General features: G+C 38.5%; 1 protein-coding gene across 24 annotated transcripts in view; it reads left to right on the top strand.

Annotated features, from left to right (window-relative positions):
- FNDC3B (fibronectin type III domain containing 3B) overlaps positions 1–23,554 on the top strand; it is a 366,392-nt gene that overhangs the window by 305,624 nt on the left and 37,214 nt on the right. For all 24 annotated transcript variants that reach the window (XM_058295312.2, XM_058295320.2, XM_058295311.2 and 21 more), the window contains 10 exons: positions 668–842; positions 3,302–3,388; positions 4,594–4,732; positions 6,553–6,624; positions 8,709–8,827; positions 10,522–10,627; positions 11,511–11,683; positions 13,569–13,682; positions 14,021–14,170; positions 17,299–17,579. In XM_058295312.2, coding sequence (XP_058151295.1) covers positions 668–842; positions 3,302–3,388; positions 4,594–4,732; positions 6,553–6,624; positions 8,709–8,827; positions 10,522–10,627; positions 11,511–11,683; positions 13,569–13,682; positions 14,021–14,170; positions 17,299–17,579 — 1,416 coding nt within the window. The remainder of the gene's footprint in view (positions 1–667; positions 843–3,301; positions 3,389–4,593; positions 4,733–6,552; positions 6,625–8,708; positions 8,828–10,521; positions 10,628–11,510; positions 11,684–13,568; positions 13,683–14,020; positions 14,171–17,298; positions 17,580–23,554) is intronic.

The raw sequence follows: 23,554 nt of genomic DNA on the forward strand, positions 1-23,554 counted from the left end.
ATTAAGGGCAAAATCTTTTTCTTTCATCATTGCTTGTTGAAAATCTTAAAGATCAGACATGTTAATTATTCCTATCCTCTTTTTCAGCCTAAGGAACTTCTTTTGAATATCACAAAGGTTTTCAGGCCTCCCATCCCCTTCCTTGATAGTCATGGTATTTTTAGAATCCACTAGTTGAAAAAAGTCACAATAATGAAAGGCTTCTAGGATTTGAGAATTTAATGAATTGGCAGCATCTACAAACTTCTGAAAAATGTCAGTATATATTTGTAAAACATGTATTTCATCAGTAGGCAGTGTTTTTGCACGCATGGATTTGAGAATTCCTTGGCAGCTGTTGCTCTTAGCTTGGTAAACACTGCACTATGCCATACTTTCTGGTGGATGCTTTTGGAAAGAAAATAAATTCTTGAATATGTGGTCCTATAACTTGGTGTGCTTCTCTAGTAGTAAAGTGTAGGGAGAAGTAGGGCAAATTGAAAGTTGTGGTAGGGAATATCACAAAGGGTCCTTGCCTTCTTTTCTTTGCTGAACCCATCAAGCCCAGACTTTCCAACTTGAGGAAGGTGGGCAGTAGTAGGCTGGGTTATACTTTCTCCATTTAGGACCCTGAGAGAGTCCTCAGATGTCCCTAAATGTATGTCCCACTATGTTTATCCCTCAACAGTGGTTATAGCCAAGAGGTAGTATGCTACACCTTAGGAAACATTCCCCAGATGCCCTCTGCACCAAGACTTGTTCGAGCTGGAGTCACATGGATCACACTGCAGTGGAATAAGCCAGAAGGCTGTTCACCTGAGGAAGTGATCACCTACACCCTGGAAATTCAGGAGGAAGAAAATGTAAGTTTTGTGAATTTTATCCCCATACACATATGCATCAACAGTATCATAGCTGCAGTCCATGAAAGTAGATAGGCAACTAAGTTCAAAAACAAGCTCTTTCATTTGTACCACCACCACCAGTAAGCACAGCAACCTGTTCTTCCCATACTCTCTGTAACTGGCATCCCCATCCTTTCAGTTGAAGACACCAGAAGTCATCTTTGACCCCATATATAGTCAGCAAATCCTTTTAAATCTTCCTTCACAAAATACCCAGAAATCAGAGCATTTTTCACCATCTCCACAGCTACTTAACCTTTACAAGCCACCACCATCTCGCCACTGGATTATTGCAGTGGTCTCTTAAGCATTTTCTTTACCTTCACCCTTAGTATGCTGCAGTCTGTTCCCCACCCCAAGCCTGAGTGATCCTGTTCAACTACAAATAAGATCACATCAGGGAAGCGGACTTGGCCCAATGGGTAGGGCGTCCACCTACCACATGGGAGGTCCACGGTTCAAATCCCAGGCCTCCTTAACCTGCGTGGAGCTGGCCCATGCGCAGTGCTGATGTGCAAGGAGTGCCCTGCCGCGCAGGGGTTTCTCCTGCATACGGGAGCCCCACGTACAAGGAGTGTACCCCTCAAGGAGAGCTGCCCAGCGCGAAACAAAGTGCAGCCTGCCCAGGAATGGTGCCGCACACATGGAGAGCTGACACAACAAGATGATGCAACAAAAAGAAACACAGATTCCGGTGCCACTGATAAGGATAGAAGTGGTCACAGAAGAGCACACAGTGAATGGACACAGAGAGCAGACAATGGAGGGGGGGGAATGGGAGAGAGAAATAAAAAATAAATCTTTAAAAAAAAAAAGATCACATTACTGTGCTCAGAACCCTTCAGTGCCTTTCCTTCAGAGTGTAAAAGCCTTACAATGCTTGCAAGGCCTTGCATGAACTGATTCTTCTTTGCTACCCTGTTCCTTCCACTATAGACTCCTTAGCCTTGTGGCTGTTGGTTTAATACTCCAAGCATGCTCTGGCCTTAGGGCCTTTGCGGTTGCCCATGCCCTCTGGCTAGAATGCCCTTCTCCCGGATAATTCTTGGCTCACTCCCCTCATTTCCTTCAGGATTCTTCTCAAATGTTATCTCTTTGGATAGGCCTCCCTGAAGAACCCTATGGATTATCACTGTCCAATAGAACCTTCTGCGATGGTACTACTCTATAATTTGTGCTGTCCAATTTAGTAACCCCTCGCCATATGTGGCTATTGAGCACTTAAAATACTGGCCAGTGTGCCTAGGATACTTAATTTATTTTTTAATTAATTTAAAATTGAAGAGCCTCCTGTGGCGAGTGCATTTTAATCACATGGCTATAGAAAATAACACCTCACTACTCACGCCACTCTGTCCTCTTATCCAGCTTTATTTTTCATCAGGACACTTAACATCACATGACATGCGTCATATTTATATGTAGGACTGTTTTGTTTTCTTTTGTTTTTAGGTGGCACCAAGGATTGAATCTGGGACCTCATCCATGGGAAGCAGGTGCTCAACCATTGAGCTAGACCTGTGCCCAGTTTTTCTTTTTTTTTTTTCTTTTTTTTTTTTAAATTTCCTTCTCCAACTGGCATGTAAGCTTCTCATGGGAAGGCTTTATCTCTTCTTGGGCAGTGCTGAGCTCATGGAGCCTGGAAGAAAGCCTGACACATAAAAGGAGCTCAGTGACATTTCATGTGTCTATGAGTAAATGAATGAACAAATGATTGAGAACACTACTGAATGAATTCTCTGCATTCAGTTTATAGTGTGATATTTATCCTCAAAGGATTATGCCATTCTCCATCCAAGCTGTCCTTTTTTCCATGGCCAGAAGAGGACACTGCATGGTCAGAAACCCCAACCACAGTTTTTTGCATAGCACATTACAGCTTGACAGTGAAAACCTCACTACAAGAGGTTTTTTTCATGACAGCATTAACCACATTAAAAAACAGTATATTCTGCTTTGTCACATAGTACTACTTGTGAACTTACTTGTAAATTCTTCTTTGTTTGAAATGCTTATTGGGTAAACAGGAAAAGTTTGCTCTGTGAGAAAAACATATGGTGGCATTGATTCCAGAGCAAATCCACATTGTGACAAAGGGTATAGTGCTTATTCAAATTAGTATTTGCCTTGGAACCCACAGCCTCTAATAAAGTAGACCAGACCCATGAGAAATTATGCCGTGATAAGAGTTAAATTTTTATTTAAAGTTAAATTTTATTTAAAGGTGCTATCCGCAACACCTTGGGTTTTGGATACTTTTGTTTGTTTTTCTTTGTTGTTTTTTTTTTTGTAATAGCTGCCAGACCTCTGGCCCACTGGTGAAGGTGGAAAGAGGCAATATAAAAATCCTATATACCAAGGTATTTAATGCCCAGGGTTTATGATACTGATGTTTCCTTCTGGCTTTGCCTTTTCAGGATAACCTTTTCCACCCCAAATACACTGGAGAGGATTTAACCTGTACTGTGAAAAGTCTTAAAAGAAGCACACAGTATAAATTCAGGGTAAGTCAGTCACTGAGGGTAAATGTAATATAAGTCCACAGCATTTTACATTTTTAAAGTAACATTTATAAAATACGCATCATACTTGAATTTTAAATTTGACTTTCGAGGAGGTCATGCTCTGTGATTGCATTCGGCATGGCCAGTAGCCCTAGCCTAAGAGGACCCAAACCAGATGCTACACGTACCCACTCTCACTGCACATCACACCTTTCTTCTCGGCGGTTCTTCCTTTTATTCAGATTTCTCTTTCTCTCAGTTTTCCTTTGCTCTTCTGTGCGTTTCTTTTTCCTTACCCCTTTTTATTTTTCTCTGCTGTTGCCCCATCCTCCCTGGGCTACAGTTATTAGCCACCACCCTTCATGTCACTGTCACCTTAGGACCTTTATTTTGTAATCTCAGATTTCAGAGCAAATAGCTCATTTCTTAAAGACACAAAAGTGAACTTAACCTAGTAATCAGTAGCAGAGAAGAGCAGCATGCCATATTGTGTGCTGCTACAGTATTTATTGATTCTCTATAAGGCACTATCCTTTCTAATCTACAGTGCATTTTGGAGCACTGCAGTTGTTCTGATTCCGTCCTTCCTTCCCTAATTTAGGGACCAAATGGTTTTATTGAACATGTAGTGACCACTCAGTAAATAGTTTTCAAATAGAGTATTTGACTATTTGAGGAAAATGAGTTTTTTGATATTTTAAAATGTATGAGAACAAATATTATTTTAGAAATGTTAAATATCTTCAGAAAACTTTCAGACACTATGAGACCATAGTGTTACTGCTAGCATTTCTCCACAAGGGGGCATTACCCTACTCTTAAATAAGTGAGGTTATTCTGCTTTTTTCTCCTATAGTTTCCTTCTACAAAACAATACAGACTAGGTGATGACCTGCTGGGATTTTTTTTCCTTTTTTTTAATAACTTTGTAAAAGTGTAAAAGTTTCTTTAGCTAAAACCTACTTTATGGTTAGGAAACATTCCTCAGATCCAGAGCATTTTTGATTAATAGTCAAGTATGCAGAAAAGAAATATTCCATAAAAGAAATACTAAAAATTATGACCTGTGATTGAAGAGAGGAGAGAAAACTATGTCTGTGTCTATGTGGCTTTATGAATGCCTTCATCTTGTCGTGCTAAAAAGTCATCACTGATTTAATCCCTGTTATCTAAAGCAGGTTAACATTTTCTCGGTTGTGTTATAGCTGACTGCATCTAATATGGAAGGAAAAAGCTGTCCCAGTGAAGTTTTGGTTTGTACGACAAGTCCTGACCGGCCTGGACCTCCTACAAGACCCCTTATTAGAGGACCAGTAACATCTCATGGCTTTAGTGTCAAATGGGGTAGGTTTCAGTCGCTGCTGCTTTTTTTTTTCCCCCCAATTTAAAAAAAATGATTTATTTCATTACTGACACACCAGAAAAAAAGAAAAGGACAGTATTATTGTTGGGAGTTTAAGCATTTGTCATATATGTATGAGAAACATCCTGAGAATTCCACCAATTGGTAAAATGAGCAGAAGATGCCCAGAGCATATCTCATTTGCTTTATGGTTTTCCTGTATTTCATGTTTTCCCTATATTTTAAACCTTTGTTGATTTGAATATATACTTCATTCTTCAGTAGCTTTCCCTAAAAATTGTTTGGCAATATTTAATGAATTTATAAAGTTAATATTGAAAATAAATTTCAAAATTAAGATGTTATTATCATAAACAAATTTTGATGTACAGAATGTTTACGATGCGATAAGTTAGGTAAACTTGTTTGTTTTCATTGTTATGGTTTATGTACTGATACTTATGGTATTTGGGAGCATCTGGTTGGTAGAATATTTTGCCTTACCTCTACTGCATGTATTGTTTCAGTGAAAGGAAGGCAATTTGAATGTTGATAAGCATTTACAATTGTATGTGAATCTCTTAAACTCTTATACTGTGTATAATTATCACTAATGTCATAATAGTATTAACTGTCTAACATCAATTAATATGGAAATCTAAAATAATATTTTACCTGGCAGCCAAGTATTATGTAAGGGAAATTTAAAACATTATTAAATCCTTATTGGAAACGAACCATCAAGGCATATAACTATTTCAAATTATCTGAAAGTTTTGAGGCAAAGTTATTGGGATATCTGTTTACCAGGAAAATGGGTATAATTAAGAGAAACTGAAAATCTAGATATGCTTTTGCTGGGCTGTGTGGAGCTTTATTCTTAGAAAATCTGAAAAATTGCTGTCAACACTGTTTACTTTCATTAGTAACATGCTGTAATATTTAACTTTATGACTACCATTGTAAATTTCTATTACTGATGTATATGTATGTTATTGGAAATACCAGGTGCAAAGAAGGGGAAGTAAAGCTCCTAAGTCTATATGAGAATGTGTAGGTGGCAGTGGCCATAGAGGTAAATTCTGCATAGTCTTGCAAAATTATACTGCAAGATGTTTTTCTGCTCAGAAAATAAAACTTTTCAGGCTCAGAGCTAGTGGTAGACTAAATGCCCAACATGCTGTAGGGCTAGTAATGAGCCAAAACTTTCTAACTCAAACTATCTCCTTGGTGTACACTTTTTATTGATCCATATCTCTAGATTTATATCAGAGGTTCACTTGGTTTGTGAAGTTTGATTCATAGCAAACTATGATGAAACAGATATACTCCATTCCTATGTTTTATTTATTTTGTTAGTAGATGTTTCACTTAACTCCCTTTCCCTCTCAATCTCTCAAAAGATTCTTGTCAGCTTTGTACTAAAATAAGTGAAATAAAAAGAATAAAATAATAAAAAGAAATATATGAATATTTCATCTTACATAAAAATCATCAATTGAAGAGAAGCCATCAGAATTCTAAAAGTAAATTTATTAACATAACTCTTAGAAAAATCAATCCATATATTGAATTTTATTCGTTTCACTAAATTAATAATAACTGACATTTCTTGCTCTAAGAACTTTGAATAATCTTATAATATTACAAGTTTCTTGGGTTGGTTGGTTTTGTTTTTCAAGAAAGAAGTTGGATGAAATGAAAAATTATTTTGCCTTTTGGTCAAGCCCAGAGTTAGGACATTATAATCTATATGATTTTATGTGTTAGCAATAAAAGTTGATATCTTTAGTAACTAGTAAGACATTTGCTTGCTTTCTAGATCCTCCAAAGGACAATGGTGGTTCAGAAAGTCTCACCTATTTGCTGGAGATTACTGATGGAAATTTTGAAGGTGAAGTTTTTAGAAATCTTTCTATTCAAATCTAGTAGCAAGCCCTATTTTATAATATGGTAAATATTTTATAGTAATAATGGGAAGTCATTACTTTCAGTGATGAAACTATAAATCTTTTTTTTTTTCATAAAGATTAATTTTATTTCTCTCCCCTTCCCCCCTCCCCTCCTGCCCCCCCCAGTTGTCTGTTCTCTGTGTCCATTTGCTGCATGCTCTTCTTTTTGTCCGCTTCTGTTGTCAGTGGCACAGGAATCTGTTTCTTTTTGTCGTGTCATCTTGCTGCGTCAGCTCTCCTTGTATGCGGCGCCATTCCTGGGCAGGCTGCACTTTCTTTAGTGCTGGGCGGCTCTCCTTACGGGGCGCACTCCTTGTGCGTGGGGCTCTCCTACGCGGGGGACACCCCTGCGTGGCACGGCACTCCTTGTGCACATCAGCACTGTGCATGCGCCAGCTCCACCTGGGTCAAGGAGGCCCGGGGTTTGAACTGCGGACCTCCCATGTGGTAGACGGATGCCCTATCCACTGGGCCAAGTCCACTTCCCGAAAGTATAAATCTTAATCACATGTTAACAGTTTCTTCTCTTTCAAGTGAACAGAGTGAACTTGAAAGAAACGTACGTGTCTGTCATCTTTTTTCTATTTTCCATGTTGTCTTTTTTTAAAACCAAAGTTGCTAATTAACAGAATAAATAACTAAACTTTATATCCCTTATCTTGCCTGCTTTTTCTGGAAACTCCTTTAAACAGAGAAATTGTTAGAAGCAATCAGCAGAAAGCATAAGTTGGAAACAGGCTCTGAAATGAAGCATGTTTTAGAAAAATGATACTGAATCTTTGGTAGCAAGTGAAATTATTCCTTTTTTCTTTTATGTCTATCAGGTCCTATTTTCAAACTAAAAACTTGAGAATTCTTGAGATTGGTATAACTGTTCTTAACATAAAACCATATTCTACATGGAAAACCTGGTTTAGGTTTTGTTGGTTGTTTTTTTTTTTTATTTTGTTTTTACATTAGGAAACCTACCTAGAAGTCATGTACATGCCATTTACTCAAGAAACCAAAGTCTGTTTTGAATTTGCACCGCTGATGCCAAATCAAAAGTAGATGTTACTCTGTATTTTAAAGTTAACCACCTTGCCAGTACATGAGCAAGTGATGAATTGAATCTTTTCACTTGCCCCTGCTTCCTGTTGTCTTTTCTGGGCAATGTCAGGTTAATTGTGTCTAATATTCTCCTTTCTCATATGATGTTAGTGCCTGTGACTTAATTGTAATTCTAGCCTAACAAACAACTGAGGGAATTTGTGGTAATTACGCTAGTAAAATATCGTAGAATAGGGTAAAAATATTTCCCCTAAAACAAGCCATGGAGTTAAAAGTTTTTTATAAAATAGTCAGCTAGAAGCAAAACATAGTGGCACCAAAGAGGTGGGGAAAATTATCCCAGCCACCAACATTTTTGAGGTCAGCAAGTGTTTGAAGTAACCCCAGCTGCTTTTTCCTCCAGTGGTATCAGCCTTATCAGGCACCGCAACCCCTCTAGCCACCCTGCTTTCTTTATCCCAAGAAGTGCCAGATATCTTTGGCTGAGTGCCTATAGACTTCCTCATGCCATAATACAATGCCCAATTCCATTCCTCATCTCCTTTTCTCACTCCCCACAGTGCTGTAACTACAAATTTCATATGGTTTCTAGCATCCAAACCTCATATGTAATGATGTAATAATGGGAATAAGAAGTCATGTAGCCACCAATTCTGAATATCTAAAAATGGCTCCATGTTTTTGTTGTTATTGTTACTTTGTTATGGTTTTAGATATACATACACACACACACACCTTATAAAATTTGCCATTTAACCATTTTTAGTGTATAATTCAGTGGCATTAATTATATCTCCATGTTAATTTAGTATTTAACTTAGTAAATGAAATGGAAGGAGAGCCCTTTAACTGTAAGAAAAGAATAGGAAATACTGCTTTTCCTGGAAATCACTTGAAGCGTTTTATCATCAGTAAAGGTTGATAAAATTTCATTTTTATAAAAGGCATAAACTCATACATGAGTCTTGTTTTACAGCGAATCAGTGGGAAGTGGCATACAGTGGATCCGCTACCGAATACACTTTCATCCACTTGAAACCAGGCACTTTGTACAGACTCCGAGCATGCTGCATCAGTACTGGTGGACACAGCGAGGTTCGTTTTGTTTCAATATAGAACTAAACATCTTTGGTCAAATTTGTACAACCTTTCTATAGCAGAATAAAACTGTGTCTTTAAAATGTTTCTTGGTAATTAACCCTGCTATGGTATCACATTAGGAATTGTGCTTTAGAGGACATGAAAGATAGATCCAAATGATTCTCAACTGCATTGTAGTACATTCAGGTACATTTGTCACTAATTATTTCTTATAAGACTTTGGCATGATCACATGTGGCAGCAGAAAATTGAATGTTGTCTGGAATTTGCATTAGCTAAACAAAGGGAACCTCACTGAGTTCTTGCAATGCTAAATAGGCATAGAATTCAGAGTGAAAAAGAGAAGACCCCCTGCACAGCTCTGCTATTAACCACATCTAGCGATTCTGTGAGAATTTGGGACATACTTCCCTCAAGATACTGTACTGCCATCTGCTGGAAAAATTGTTATACTAAATTGGTATCTTTATGATGAATGAGTTAAATGGCATCTCCTACAATTGTGCAGTGCCCAGCTTGCACAGCTGTAGGCAACAGACCTTTTGTGTCAGATATTTATATGACCTTATACCATCCAGTTAAAATGTCAGGAGTCTCAGTTTCAACCCAACAGTGTTCTTACGGGCTTAAAATAACCATGTATGTACACGAAATTTCTTTGTTAACTTTAAAGGACTGTAGAAATAAGATAGTTGTTGGCTGAAGAGCTTTAACTTATATTCAGAGAAGTCAGTGAGAAGCAAGAGGAATTTTTACCATTGTGGCTTGAAACCATTAATGCTTAGAGATAGAGTGGTAAGGTGGCTTGTAGCCACCTTTTGTTTGGTTAATGATTCACCCCACCTCCCGTACCTTGAGATTGTTTTTTTTTCCACACCAAGGATAATGGTACCACAAGGTCTAGATTGCCCAGACTTTTGAGAAGAAGGTCAGTTAGACCATTCTTATGCAGTACCAGACCTCTGCCAAAGTGGAGTATAGTCAAAGCCACTGATTATTACTGGGTTATCACAAGGCACCGTACAAGGTGGAGTAAGGTTGTGCTGCTTGAATGTATTCAGCATGTGTCTTCTGCACCTCTTCTCCTAAGGAAGAAGACTTAGTTTGGTTGAGCTGCCCACGTCTGCCTTCTTTTCTGCTGTCCAAAATGAGGGTCAGCTTCTACAGCACCAGCCTCACTTAAGCAGATCCTACAAAAAGAAGGACTACTTATTTTAGTATTAACAGAACCTGCTGATTAATGTTAGACTCAATTGATTAATATAACTTCCTTTGCTTTTCTGCTGTATACCTAGATGGTTGGCCATTTATGGCGCCATTTGAAAAGTTCATCCAGCTGTTGTGTTGTGTTCTCTTCTGTCCTCATGAAGAGTCTTTCTAATTTTGGCTTAAAGGAAAATAATTGTGTCCTTAACACTCACATCTACTAATTGACTTTAGAAATAATCATTCTTAATTTTACCAGTGTCAGTGCAGTGTAGGACCACACATAGAACACGCACACACACATACTCGCAAACAGCTGGAGATCTTACTGCATAAAAAGCATATAATGATGTGTGTACAGGTTTAGCATTTAACCCCCTTTTGGTAGCATTTACATTTGTGGGGTGGAATTTGCCTGTTATGCTGAGGTCTAATAATTCACAGTAACTAAGAGATGATTCTCTCTGGTGTTTTTCCCACAGTGTTCTGAAAGTCTCCCTGTTCGCACACTAAGCATTGCACCAGGTCAGTGTCGGCCACCGAGGGTTTTGGGTAGACCAAAACACAAAGAAGTCCACTTAGAGTGGGGTGAGTGAACAAATCTTCACATTGACATTGACAGTCTGGACCTCTGGAGATTGGGTTTAAGATGGAATGCTTTGTAATTAAATTTCAAGTCTTCCTTCTGAAAACCACTTTTTTCTATTGAAGATATGCTCATCTTCTTTTTCATGTATATTGACTTGAGTTTGTATTGTCCCCTATACTGTTCCTTGTCTCATTCCTGATGGTATCACACATGTCATTGGTCCTCTGCCCTTCAGAGGACACTCTGCTAGAGGAAGTTTCTATCCAGCCAGTCTTCCTCAGGAATTTTTAAAATTTATTCATAAAAAGAAAAGTTAAGCTTATTTTAGAGATTAATCTAGAAATGTTTCGCCAGATAACATCTAATGCCTCTTCCTCTCTGTGTATAAAACTGCTGCTTTGTCTCGTGTGGGCCCTGGTGGTTTTTCAGTATTTACTCTTATATTACCCTTTCCCAAGGTATCAGCAGTTTACCTCTTACTGTATTGCAAGTTATAAACTTGCAAAATTCTAGCAGAGTATTTTTCCCACCACCTATGCCTAAAAAATAAGGAAATTGTGCCGATTTGGGGTCCTGCATCTTGATTTAACAGAGCAAAGTTACTTTTAGTTTCAAGGTAAAGAGAAGATTCTTTCTCTAGCTCTTCCCTCTATCTTGAACCAAAATGTAAAGAAATATGCCTGGATTAGAATAAGAATTCTAATTACTAGAATTACTGTAGTAACAATACAGTGATTATTGAAGAGGGGTTGCTTTTGTAAGAGAAATGCTAAGGACAGACCATCTACATGATGTTTTGCAAAACTTAGGGAAAATCAGGTGTTATTTGGTCAACTGGAAGCCTAAAAACATTTTGAAAAGAAAAAAATTCTCTATTCCCAGATGTTCCTGCATCTGAAAGTGGCTGTGAGGTCTCAGAATACAGTGTAGAGATGACGGAACCCGAGGATGTAGCTTCGGAGGTGTACCATGGGCCAGACCTGGAGTGCACGGTTGGGAACCTGCTTCCTGGAACTCTGTATCGGTTCAGGGTGAGGGCTCTAAACGATGGAGGGGTAAGTGTAAGGCCCTGCACCTTCACCACAATACTTCTGTTTCCACCCTCCTGACATACCTCAGCAGTATCCATCCAAGCTTGACAACAATTAAAGAAGTATATATAAAATCTTATTTGTGAATTGATAGATAGTTGTGATTTCATATAGACCCAGTACTGGGACTTTCCATTTCTTTTGTCTTCATAACATTCCATTAAGATAATACTCAAGATTAATAAGAACATCACCCTGTAGAAGCTTTGGACTGTTTTTACCAGTCATGGGAAATTAGGACTATATAATATTTCTAGATCTCATTTCTAAATTGTCAGGCAGTGTCTTAACATCAGTTTTTAAAAATGCAGTAGTGCCAAGGCCAGATTGTAAAACTTTCCAGCCCTTCCTCTGACTGTCCATTTGGACTTTTGAAGTTGAGTATCAGAGATGGAGAGTATACACATCTATATTGTATCCTCTGTATTTTGGAAAATATGAAGTTATGGGATTTGGAGAGATTCATCATGTGGACTCAGTGAGCCAGAAACTGTGGGACTCATTGGTTCATTGACACTAAGCTGATGGTGATTTCTTTTTAGTTCTTGGAAGTCCAGTTCAAGCCTTTCAAAATGGAAAGGTGTTTTTCTTTAGTTCCATTTTGGCCACAGCTGGCTGTGAAAAGAAGCGGACCCTTGAACAGAAGCTGGATTTCTTCTGATTCTCCTTTAGGAAAAAAATTTCAGACACAGCACAGATATTCAAAATTTAAACAGCTCAACAACAAAAAACACTAACCTCAATAAAAGTGTATTGATGAGTAGATAAGACAGTCTGTACCCAAACTCATAATTACAGAAGTAAAAAAAGGATGAATGGAGTGATCACAGAAACTTTATTTTACTATTATTTTTGCCCTTGTCCCCATCAACTTTTTAGGGAATCTCTTCTATAACAAAGATAAATGTGCAGTTGAATTGATTTGAGATTTACTTTTTTTCTCCTACGTTGATTGATTCTATAAAGAAAATATCTTCAGCTTTGACTTATTCCTGTATTGAAAGTTAACCATGTATTTGATTTGCACTTATCCTTCTGACGTCCATTTCAGAGATCTTCCTTTCTCCCACACCCCCCCTCCATGATTTCGCAAGTTATGTTTGAAATGGGAGAAATTTTTATTTTTAATCTTTTTTCCCCCATTTTGAAAAGCATAGTTACATACTTTGTTGAATTGCAGTTATTTTATTTTACTCTTTGTCCCAACTCTTTGACATATCTTATATTCTACAATTAAAATGGGTGGTTGCAGCTCTAAAATATATTTCCTAGTAATGGTTGTCTCTGAACAGTGTGGTCACTGATGATATAAAGAAAAGAGGAGTGCATTATAAACCTTTAAATAATGAGATGATGATGATATACTGAGAAGAGCGCTAGTTTTCAAAATGGAAAATACCAATAAGTACAAGAAATACCTAGAATTTGATGATCAACCAACAATTCCATGTGGATTTTTATGCATTAAATCTGGTTTAGTTTTCATTTCTGTCCTCTGACAACTGTTAAAACAGAATGCCATGGTCTGTCAAGAATCAGTGTGGTTTTCTTTCTGCTATCATAGTTTTTTAAAAGTGGTAAATCTTTTGCATGAGAGATTGCTATATAATACACATTTACCACGCAGGGGATGTATATAGGAGAGAACCTTATATAATATATATATGTAGTTGAAAGTGAAAACCATTAGGTAATATTTTTAAATTGTTTGCTTTGATGATGATGTTAGCCTAACCCTTATTTGTTTAAGCTCTCATAATCATACACTTACACAAACATACACATGCATGTGTACACATAGACATATATATACTTGCATACAGGCATGTATGTGCTTTTTCTTTTTCAGTATGGTCCCTATTCTGATGTATCAGAAATTACCACTGCTGCAGGGCCCCCTGGACAATGCAAAGCACCTTGTATTTCTTTTACGCCTGATGGATGTGTCCTAGTGAGCTGGGAGGTGAGTCAGGCATGTGTGCATTAATTTGTTTCTTTGACTTTATCACCAAATTTAAATTATGATGAACTTATAAAGCCAAAATGAGCATGTGAGTGATTTTTTTTGCTCTTTATACAGCAGTCTCTTTTGACACATGCTTATGTCATGTAGAGTTGTGGGAATTTTACCACTGGTCAGATCTGAGAGGAAGTTGAGTGTCTCTTTCATGCCCTTCTTTTACATGTATTTGAAATACCTAGGACATGTTGTTCTGTTTTCCATTTTAGACGATTGAATGTAAACATGGTAGGATCTTCTCCTGAATGGAAGTGTTAACTACTTAAATTTCCACTTTCCAGAGTCCTGAAAGCTCTGGTGCTGATATCTCAGAGTACAGGTTGGAATGGGGAGAAGATGAGGAATCCTTAGAACTCGTTTATCACGGAACAGACCCCTGCTTTGAAATGAGAGATCTGTTGCCTGCTGCACAATATTGCTGTAGACTACAGGTAGGCTGGCATGACTTCAGATGTTACTCACAAGTACTGGGGTTCCATGAAAGACACTTTGTGAACCTACTCAAAGGCTTGTGATGGAGGCTATCAGAAAGGTTGATGTGGAAAAAGGAGTCCTCTTAATTAAGATAAATTTAGTTGTTTGGATATTTTGCCATTAATTTCTATATCTTTAGGAGGTCCTGAAACTTAAGAACAAAACCAGATTCTTCTCCATTCTACTCCCCACTGCCATTGCCTCTTGCTTGTCAGTTCACTGAATAAATGGCCAAGTCTTCAAGGAAAAAGTGGGTACAGCTCCTTAGAGAGTATGCCTTCTGTCTGAATTACCCTAAGATACACATTTCAGTGGGAAGGCCACTTAAAATTGGCCAAGGATGGAAAATTCATATGCCATCTGGTTAAATGGAGCCACAAGTAATATCAGTTTGGACTGACATATGAAATTACATAATCCTATGTCCCACCTCTAAGTGACTGTTCTGAAAGTTGTTATATGTAAGCTTCCACATTGGAGTCCTAGAATAATGTCAAGGCAAAGTTATTGGATTATAGCCCAGCCCCTAAGAATGACAATAATCAAGGGTTTACTTTTAACACATTTTATTCACTTAGATAAATGGATTTTTTCCCTTTGCAAAGCCTTACTGTTCTGATGGGAAAATGGGAGTCTTTGTCCATTTCTTTCTGTTTGTTCAGTAACATTTATTGAGCACTACTTTGTGCCAGGATCAAAGGATGATCAAGATGAGAGATAAAAAGATAATCAGATGTGGTACTTGACCCTGAAGAGTTTTGTCTTCACACACACTTAGATTTAAATAAAGAAGCCAAGATGCTTGGTTTTAGGTTCCCACCTGATAAAAGTGATGGATCAAATTGCTTGCTTCAGATTGACCTACACCAATCTTTCTGACTCTTTGGAGAAAATATTCTCTGCATAGGTTAGTTTTCCACATAACTGAAGTTTATCTGTTAAATGCGGAAGCCTGCTTTATCTTAAACATTTCTGATTGAATTTTTTTTTTTTTTTTGCTTTACACTTTCCTTCCATCTCAAACGGAACACATGGGACACAATTAACCCTTTGTCAGTGAGTCATGGTCCTGGCACATTATCTGGTCTTCATAGTAGTGATGTTGAATCATTGGGAAAAGGTTAAATTACATGCTACACTCTCTTTTTTAGAACAAGTCAGGTTATCAAGAACTGTCTGCCACCACAGTAAAGAGCATCAGTTTACTGTGCTTTTTTAACACAACAGTTGTTAGTTTTGTTTTAGACCTTTGATTTAAGGGCTCAAAATATTTTCCTTTAATTTAGAGGTTTGTCCTCATAAGCTGTCTCATGAAGTAAATGAGATCTAGGTTTTAGATTCTATTGAGTTTTGTAAGGAGGCTGCTAAATCTCTGTTTTAAAAAATGCATTTTTTAAATAACATTTACTGAGATCATACTCTCAAATACATCAGATATTCTAGTTGCTGGAGAGGTAACAATGAACTACAGAGATAGACAACTTTGCTTTGGTGATAAATTCTATGAAGAAGAATAAAGCAAAGAAGGAAATAGAAAATGAGGACAGTCACAGGGGTTCAAGGGAGGTTGCAAATTTTAATATGGTGTTTAGAGCGGGCTCCCTGAAAAGGTAACACTTGAGAGAAGATTGAAGGAGGTGGTTGAGCCTGCTCTGCAGATGTCTGGGGGGAAGCTTTCTAGACTGAAGCAGTAGCAAGTGCAAAGGCCTTGAGGTGGGAGCAAAATTGGTGTACCTGTGGAACAGCAAATAGGCCAGGGTAGTTGCAACAGAGTGAGTGAGGGGGGGAGTGGTAGGCAATGAAGTCAGAGGGTTAATGGTTTTTTTGGAGGGGTAAGGTTGTTGAGCAGATCAGATAGAGTCATGGAGGCTGTTGTAAGGACTTGGAAGTTTATTCTGAGTGAGGTAGGAGGCCATTTTGAAGGGATTTAAACAGCTGTAACAATATCACTCTGGTTGCTGTGAATATAGGTTATGAGACAAGGGCCACCACAGAACATAGTTAGGAGACCATTGCAGTAATAATCAGGTGTGAGAGTGTAGCTGCACTTGACTGGTACAGGATGTCCTGGTTGACTAGACTGAGGTAAAAGAGGAAGAGAAGACAGATGTCCAAGAATGACTCTGGGTAGGACTTAACACCTGGAAGGATGGGGAAGACTCTAGAAGATGGAGGGTTTGGGGCAGGAAGTGGGGCAAGGGTGAGGAACTGTTTGGACACTTGACTGTAAGATGTTTATTTGACATGCAAGTGGAGATATTTAATAGGCAGTTGGATACACAGCATTCAAGGCAGAGATTTGAGGAGACAGCTAAATTTGGGAGTTGGGTAAATAGATGTCATTCACCTCTGTGAGATAGGGTGAGATCTCTGAGAGTTAGAGATGGCAAAGAAGAGGTATTGGGGGCCCACCAATGTTAAGTGATTAGCATAGTGAGCAGCACCTGCAACGGTGATTAAGAAGCAGCAGCAGGTAAAGTAGGAGGAGAAACAAGAGTGCAGAGTCCCAGAGAACAAGAGAAAATGTGTTTGAAAGTGTGATGAGTGATCAAGGTCTCAGGTACTGCTCTTAATAAAAGCTTCAGATATGTTTCTCACTAACCCAGAAAATAGTAGATATCTTTTCTAAAATTTCACTGTACCAGGGCAGTACAAGACTTAAAGTCAGGCGAACTGGATTCCAGTCCCAGCTTTGCCTCTAAATCTGCAGCCTGAGTTATTTAATCTGACTCTGAGTTTCTTTCTCTGTAAAATGCAGATAAGAATACCTGCCCTTTAGAATCTCCCTCAGACCACCAAAGATAATATTTAAACTGAAATGGGCCATGCAAATACAAAATGTTATTTTATAATTAATTTTTAAAAGAGGAGATAGTAGCTATTTTATTATTTTTTGCTTTACTAGTGGAAAAGATGTTTTGGGCATTCTTTAGAAAGTGATTATGAAAATGAAAATTTTCTAGGAATTATTTTTACAATTTTTTTTGGAAATTGTGTATTATTTTAGTTTTATTTAACAGCATCTGACATTAGCATATGCTAATGGTGTAATTCAGACTTTGTCTTACTCTTCTCTTTTTTTTAGGCTGTCAATCAAGCAGGAACAGGACCATACTGTGAGCTTGTCCTTTGCCAAACACCAGCATCTGTCCCCGACCCTGTCTCTACTCTCTGTGTTCTGGAGGAAGAGACCTTCAATTCCTATCCTGATACACCTTCTGTGTGCCTTGTATTGAACTGGGATGAGCCGTGCAATAATGGATCTGAAATTCTTGCTTACAACATTGATCTTGGAGACACTAATATTACCGTGGGCAATACCACCACCCATGTTATGAAAGATCTCCTTCCAGAAACCACCTACCGGTGAGTTTGTTTGGCAGTAAGGGAAGAAGAAACAAAACTGCGTCAATACAGCACTTGGGGACTACACATCTTTCAGGTTCTAAAAGCCAAATGGGTGGATTCTAGCCATCCTTAAATAATAATATTTTTAAAGTACTAAATGCAAATATTGTTTAAAATTTTGAATGGCTTTAATACTTTACAAATCAATTGAAAATTTATCCACCTCCTCATTGCTAGGGGAGAATTTCAACTACAACTTTGATTCACTTCCTTCTTGATCTCTTGATAATCACTTTTTCTTTGTATTTTCAATGTGACTCCTCACTCCTGTACTTACCTATCTCAATTCTCAGTTCCTCTGATTCCCCAAAAGCATATACAATTTTATAAAGCCTTCCTGATACAGATTTTACTCAGGATTTCATGAGGGGCCATCCCTCAAAGCTCAGCATCTACATTCGTCACCACTTTCTCCCAGAGTTCCTACCTGGGAACCAACTGCCTCATCTTCCTCTTCCCACACCTCCTCTCCAACATGGCCTCTCAAATTTTCAAATAATTTAGCTATTCCCCAAGTTGGCATAACCCATTCAAAACAAAAATGGTTTTCATTAGCAAAACCACATTCCTTAGAAGTACTGGAACCATCCGTAACTACTCAGGTGCCCCATTAGGGCATCTCCTTTTGTCAGATTAAATGTTTTCTCAGGAAGGAGGTAGATAGCATAGCTTCAGCTTCAGGTCATCAACTCTGCTCTTAAGCAACTTGCTTAACCTCTCTGTGTCTTCTGGAAAACAAGAATAAGATACTTCTCTCATAAGCATGTTGTAAGGAATAAATGAATGAATGAATGAATGCTTATAGTAGAGCCCAGCAGTATATAGCAAGTGCACAATAAGCATTGTCATTTTCATCATTAAGATGATCATCCAACAAACTGTTTCTTTCCTGCGGTGGGATGTGAATAATGAAGGGCAGGCAGGTAAACTTGTTATTTTTAAAAATGGGTTAATCAATTCACTTATTTTTTTCTGCAGTGTTTTCCAATTCTACCTATCCTCTTTATTCCCAGAGACTGAAGGAAGAACTCATCTCTAAGATGCTAAAGTTGTGTCCTGCTGAATCATATTATCTCTGCCTCTGTTTTTCTCTTACCAAACCTTTCTTTTATGAATGAGATATATTTGTATATTTATTTTACTTTTAAAAACAAGGATTAAACACTACCTATGTCTTTAGAGCACTCACAGATTTGGAGGACACTTAAATAGCAATCTAAGATAGTGGACTATTGTGATATCACATGATGCAAGTGACACTGTACAGTGTCCCATGCAAGTTTCAGAGAGGAAGACCCATGGTTCGGATGGCCAGGGGACTTGAGATAGAAACTGAATAAAGAGGGTATGACTTACAGAGATGAAGAGGCAGGAAAAGGATATTGTTTAATTTTTAGCCTTTTGGCCAATTCCAGAAAACCGAACTTCTTGACTCCTGTTTGCTAACCAAATACTGAGGGCTGCTTGTGTGCAAAACACTCTCATCAGGTGCTGAGGAAATGTGACGATGGTTAAATATAGACCTTGCCCTCAGGGAATTTCCCTAGTGCTATACTCTGAGAAAACCTGACTGTGAGGTAAACCTCCAAGGGGAAATGACCAAGAAAATGTCATCTCCCAGCTGTTTCTAATAGACCAGATGTCCAGAAAATTGCCTGACCTTGATTCCTCAGGCCAGAAGAACTACAAAAAAACCTCACTGGTTCAGGGGCTTAGTGGATGGTTTTGTGTCTACTCTGATCCACACACATATCTACTCAGAGTAGGCAAATCCTCTATTCAAAGGTCAGGAATTATAATAAAGGCTTTGGGGACAAGATACTATTAGGTCAAGAATTTCACTTCTTCCTGAAGTTTCACCTACTTTGTAGGTGGCTTAAATTATTGTGTAACTTTGAGGTTTGTAGCAAGTGGCATTGGGAGTATGTTGACTTATATTAAACACTGTACAGATGACTTCTAAAAAGAAATCTAGGGGTCACACGTCTTCACAGATTCGCTGTGGTTTTCTGCCAGCCCTCCACCCCTTCTTCATGGCTCCCTCCATGACCACCACGTCCCTATCGCTGGGGCGCAGAACTCCAACCAGGCTCAGAGGCTGCCATCAACCACCATAACCAGCCTGGAACCCCACGCTTCCTACGTCTGCTTGTCCTTGTCTTTCTACACTAACCATGATGATGTGACTTTGAAAAACTTTGCCAAATACGTTCTTCCTGATCTCATTAAGAGAGGAAACATGCTAAGAAACTTATGAAGCTGCAGAAATTAATGAAGTGGCCAAATCTTCCTTCATGATATCAAGAAACCAAAACGTGACAACTGGAAATTTGGGCTGAGAGCAATGCAGTGTTGTGCCTGGGGCTAAAGGTGATTTAGTCACTACTGGACCTGCATGAAAAGGCCACTAACTGAAACAATCTCCATTTGTGTGACTTCATTGAGACTCATTACCTGAATGAGCAGGTGAAATCTATCAGAGAATTGGGTGACTGTAACCAATGTGTGCAAGAGAGGGGCCTCAGAATCTGGCTTGACAGAGTAACTCTTTGACAAGTGTACCCTGGAAAACAGTGATGAAAACAGCTAAGCCTTAGGCTGGCCTCGCCATAGCCACGGGAGTGACTTCCGTGGTCCCCTGGCAGCATATACATGTTCACCTTCCCTATAAGTTATTTCAGCATCTACCAATTTCTTTCATTGTTCCATTCCTTCAAATAACAATTTCATAACTTTTATCAAAGGGGGAAGAATAGAAATGTAGTGCCCAGGGGCTCAAATGAAGGAACAAAGGTTGGGAATCTTTACTTGTTTTAAGAGGAAATGCCAGTTACAGTTGAAATTATTAAAAATATCTTCCAGAAGATAAAATAATTTAAGTGAGGTAGGAACTATGGAAGAATGAGCTTTGATTGGCTAGTAATACCTTAAGGCTCTATTTTAAAAGCATTTAATGGTTGTAATATAAATAATTCAATAGATTATTAATATGCCAAAGCTTGTATAATGAGTTGAATGTGGTAAGAAAGTCACATTGGGAGGATGTTAATTTAGAGGTTAGCTTGGATGATCCGATTCTGTGGAAATGGAATGGCTTCAGAAAAGGACAGATCATTGACCTTAGTCATATTGTGTTCCTTGGTCAAAAGAAAAAAAAAATTGGCCAAAGCCTTTGCTGGTCATTAAATAAATTGGGAATTTCATATTTAAGATGCTAAGATAATTCATATTTAAGATCAACTTTTGTAGAGTTTAAGAAATTTAGTTTCTGTAGTACACAATTTGCGTACTATATAGTAGAACTCTACTCAACCCACAGTCTTGTTCTTTTATGTTTCAAAAACACAATTATAATAATTATGGTGTGATACAAAATGAGTATTTCAAGGAACTAAGGGTATAATTTTGGTCCAAACAACTTTTACCTCACCTTTTTCTGTCCCATAAATTTGTTAAAATATAAGTGAACAGATCATGATGTTCTAGATAAAAATGTAGAATGAAACATTTTAAGCAGGCCATGAGACTGTGTGGCGTGTATAAAGGACTTGTTTCTTTTATTTGTGTTTTTTTTTTTAAGAATTTTTTTTTTAGCCCTTAGCAGTTACACATTGTTCTCACACTGAATGTGTATTTTTTCCCTATGTTGTGCACCTCTCTAGCAAACCTACTGGGTCAAGAAGGAATTATCAAAAATAGGAATGTTAGCCCTCCTTTCCAGCCAAAAAGTGAAAAAAGACTTTGTGAACTAGGAGAAACATAAGATTACCTGGTGTCACCCCTTCCCAGTGCCTTGGCTTGGGCATTTCCAGTGACAGGAGCAGGACTCACTTGCCAGTCCGTCCTTTCCATTTGTGAATAAATTTGTATAGTGTTTCCCTTATATTTTCACTCTCTCACCTAAAATCAACCCATTGTTCCTAGGACTTCATTTAAAGCGGTCATTCTCAATAGATGGGTTCCTGAATCATCAACCTTGGTAGAGCCTTGAAACTTGTTAAAATGCAACTTTTCAGGCCCCCATTGAGTTTGGGGCTCAGCTTTAATTAGCCCCCCAGGCAAGTTGGGTGCCTGTTAAAGCTTGAGGACCTCCGCTCTAGAGCTATGGTTGGTTCTTAAATGCTAATACCTATAAGAATTGCCTGGAGCCTGTAGATTATGGACCCCTGGGGAAGGGGGCGCTGGGGAGGCTGGGGCAGGGAGAGCAGGCATTGCTGTCTTCTTCCTAGCCGCCCTCACTTCATTCCAGTCTGCCTTCACTAGCAAGGGTTTTCTGTAGGCAGCTCCATCCTGCTCTTTGGGTAATTTCTGTGTCTTGATGGCCTCTTTAAAGTGTAGGACAAAGGCCTCCAGGAATGGCTCGGCCAGCTCAGCAAGACCCTCACCTTCCTTGTCCTCCAAACTGAGCAGTTAGTAAGGTTTCCTATGGTTCCTGTTTTTGGCAACCTCATTATACATCTGAATCTTACTGAGCTGTTCAACTATTAATACTAAAACTTAGGGCAGATTTGTTTTCCTCATTGTTAGTGTTTGGTAGGGACGAAATTAGCTAGTAAGGGGGTCGTGACCAGGGTATAGGCAGGTTTGTCTGGAAATACATGATCCCTTAAGCAGTGGAAAGATATTTATAAGGTCTTTTTCCCACCAAGGCAAAGCATGTTTAGAAAAGCAAGTCTTGTTTTTCTAAACATGCTTTGTTTAGAATGGTGGCCCTGGTAACCAAGGCTTTGTCAGGATAAGTACCTTGGTTGAAGGGAGAGATGACTCCAGAGCCAGCTTAGTGTGCCCTGCAGGAAGCCTCCTCTGAATAACTTCACTCTGAGCACATCTTTTCCCCTCAGGGAACCGGGTTTTCTATATTTACATTATTTTATACTTCTTAATTAGAAGTTATTTGATGATTTTTCTCCTTCGTGTTTTTCCCTTCTTAATTAGATGGTAGGTTGTGTGTATGTGTGTAGACAGCCCATCTTCAGCTTCTTAGGCCTTTATCCCAACCCCTCATCTCAGGGGGCCCATCCTCACTCCTTCCCCACCCATCCCACATACCTGCTAAGCTCTGGGATGGCTAATCGGGATTAGGGAAAGTCATCTTCCATATTTGAGGACTGTTTTGAAAGTCATTCTTTTTATATTTAGTGTTGGAATTGTGGTTTGTGTGTGTAAGGTTCATTATAGAGCATTATGATCTTCTGAAGCAGGAATATATTAGGCATCACATCTAAAATTAGATAGATATTTTAATAGTAAATTTTCAATCAAAATTAATAAAGAACATGCTCTTAATTTGGCTTATTTTATCAATATTATTAGTTGTATTCATGGATATTGCCAACTCCTAGAGTCTTAAAGAGAAATTTCATATCAGCCTGGCCAAATAAGCGTTTGCCTTGGGTTACATCATTTCCCCAAATTGGAAAGCAAAATTTCCTTTCCTTTGTTGTTGGTTGGATTCATAGCTGTGTTTGGTCCTAGTCATGATGTGAGAAATTAGTGTGCCAGAGGGCACAAAGCCTTTGAGCCTGGAAGACGAGGTTCACACCCAGCTGAACCTGCATCTGCTTTGCGGCTCAGCGCAGGTGAGGGAACCTAGCTAGGCCTGGGTTCCTTCGTTGTAGCACACACAAAGGAATTCCTACCTTATGGGCTCAGTGTAGAAATCAGGTGTAATACTGTATATATCAAATCTAGGCTTCAACACCTAGTAGCTACTGTGTCATTTAGGTCACATTTACCCTCTGCAACTCCAGTTTTCTCATCTCTAATTAAAAGCACAGTCCCTCCGACAGGGGACGTTCTCGTTTCTTGTGGTGGTTGATATTGTCATTTCCATCTATTCCCAAGCTCTTGGTCTCACCCTCCCCTTCCTGAGGACGGTTTAAAAAGAAGCCACCTTTAAGCCAATCCTTTTAACTGCTGCTGTGAGTGCTTGG

The sequence above is a fragment of the Dasypus novemcinctus genome, chromosome 4 (genome assembly GCF_030445035.2).
Source record: "Dasypus novemcinctus isolate mDasNov1 chromosome 4, mDasNov1.1.hap2, whole genome shotgun sequence".
NCBI lineage: Eukaryota > Metazoa > Chordata > Mammalia > Cingulata > Dasypodidae > Dasypus > Dasypus novemcinctus.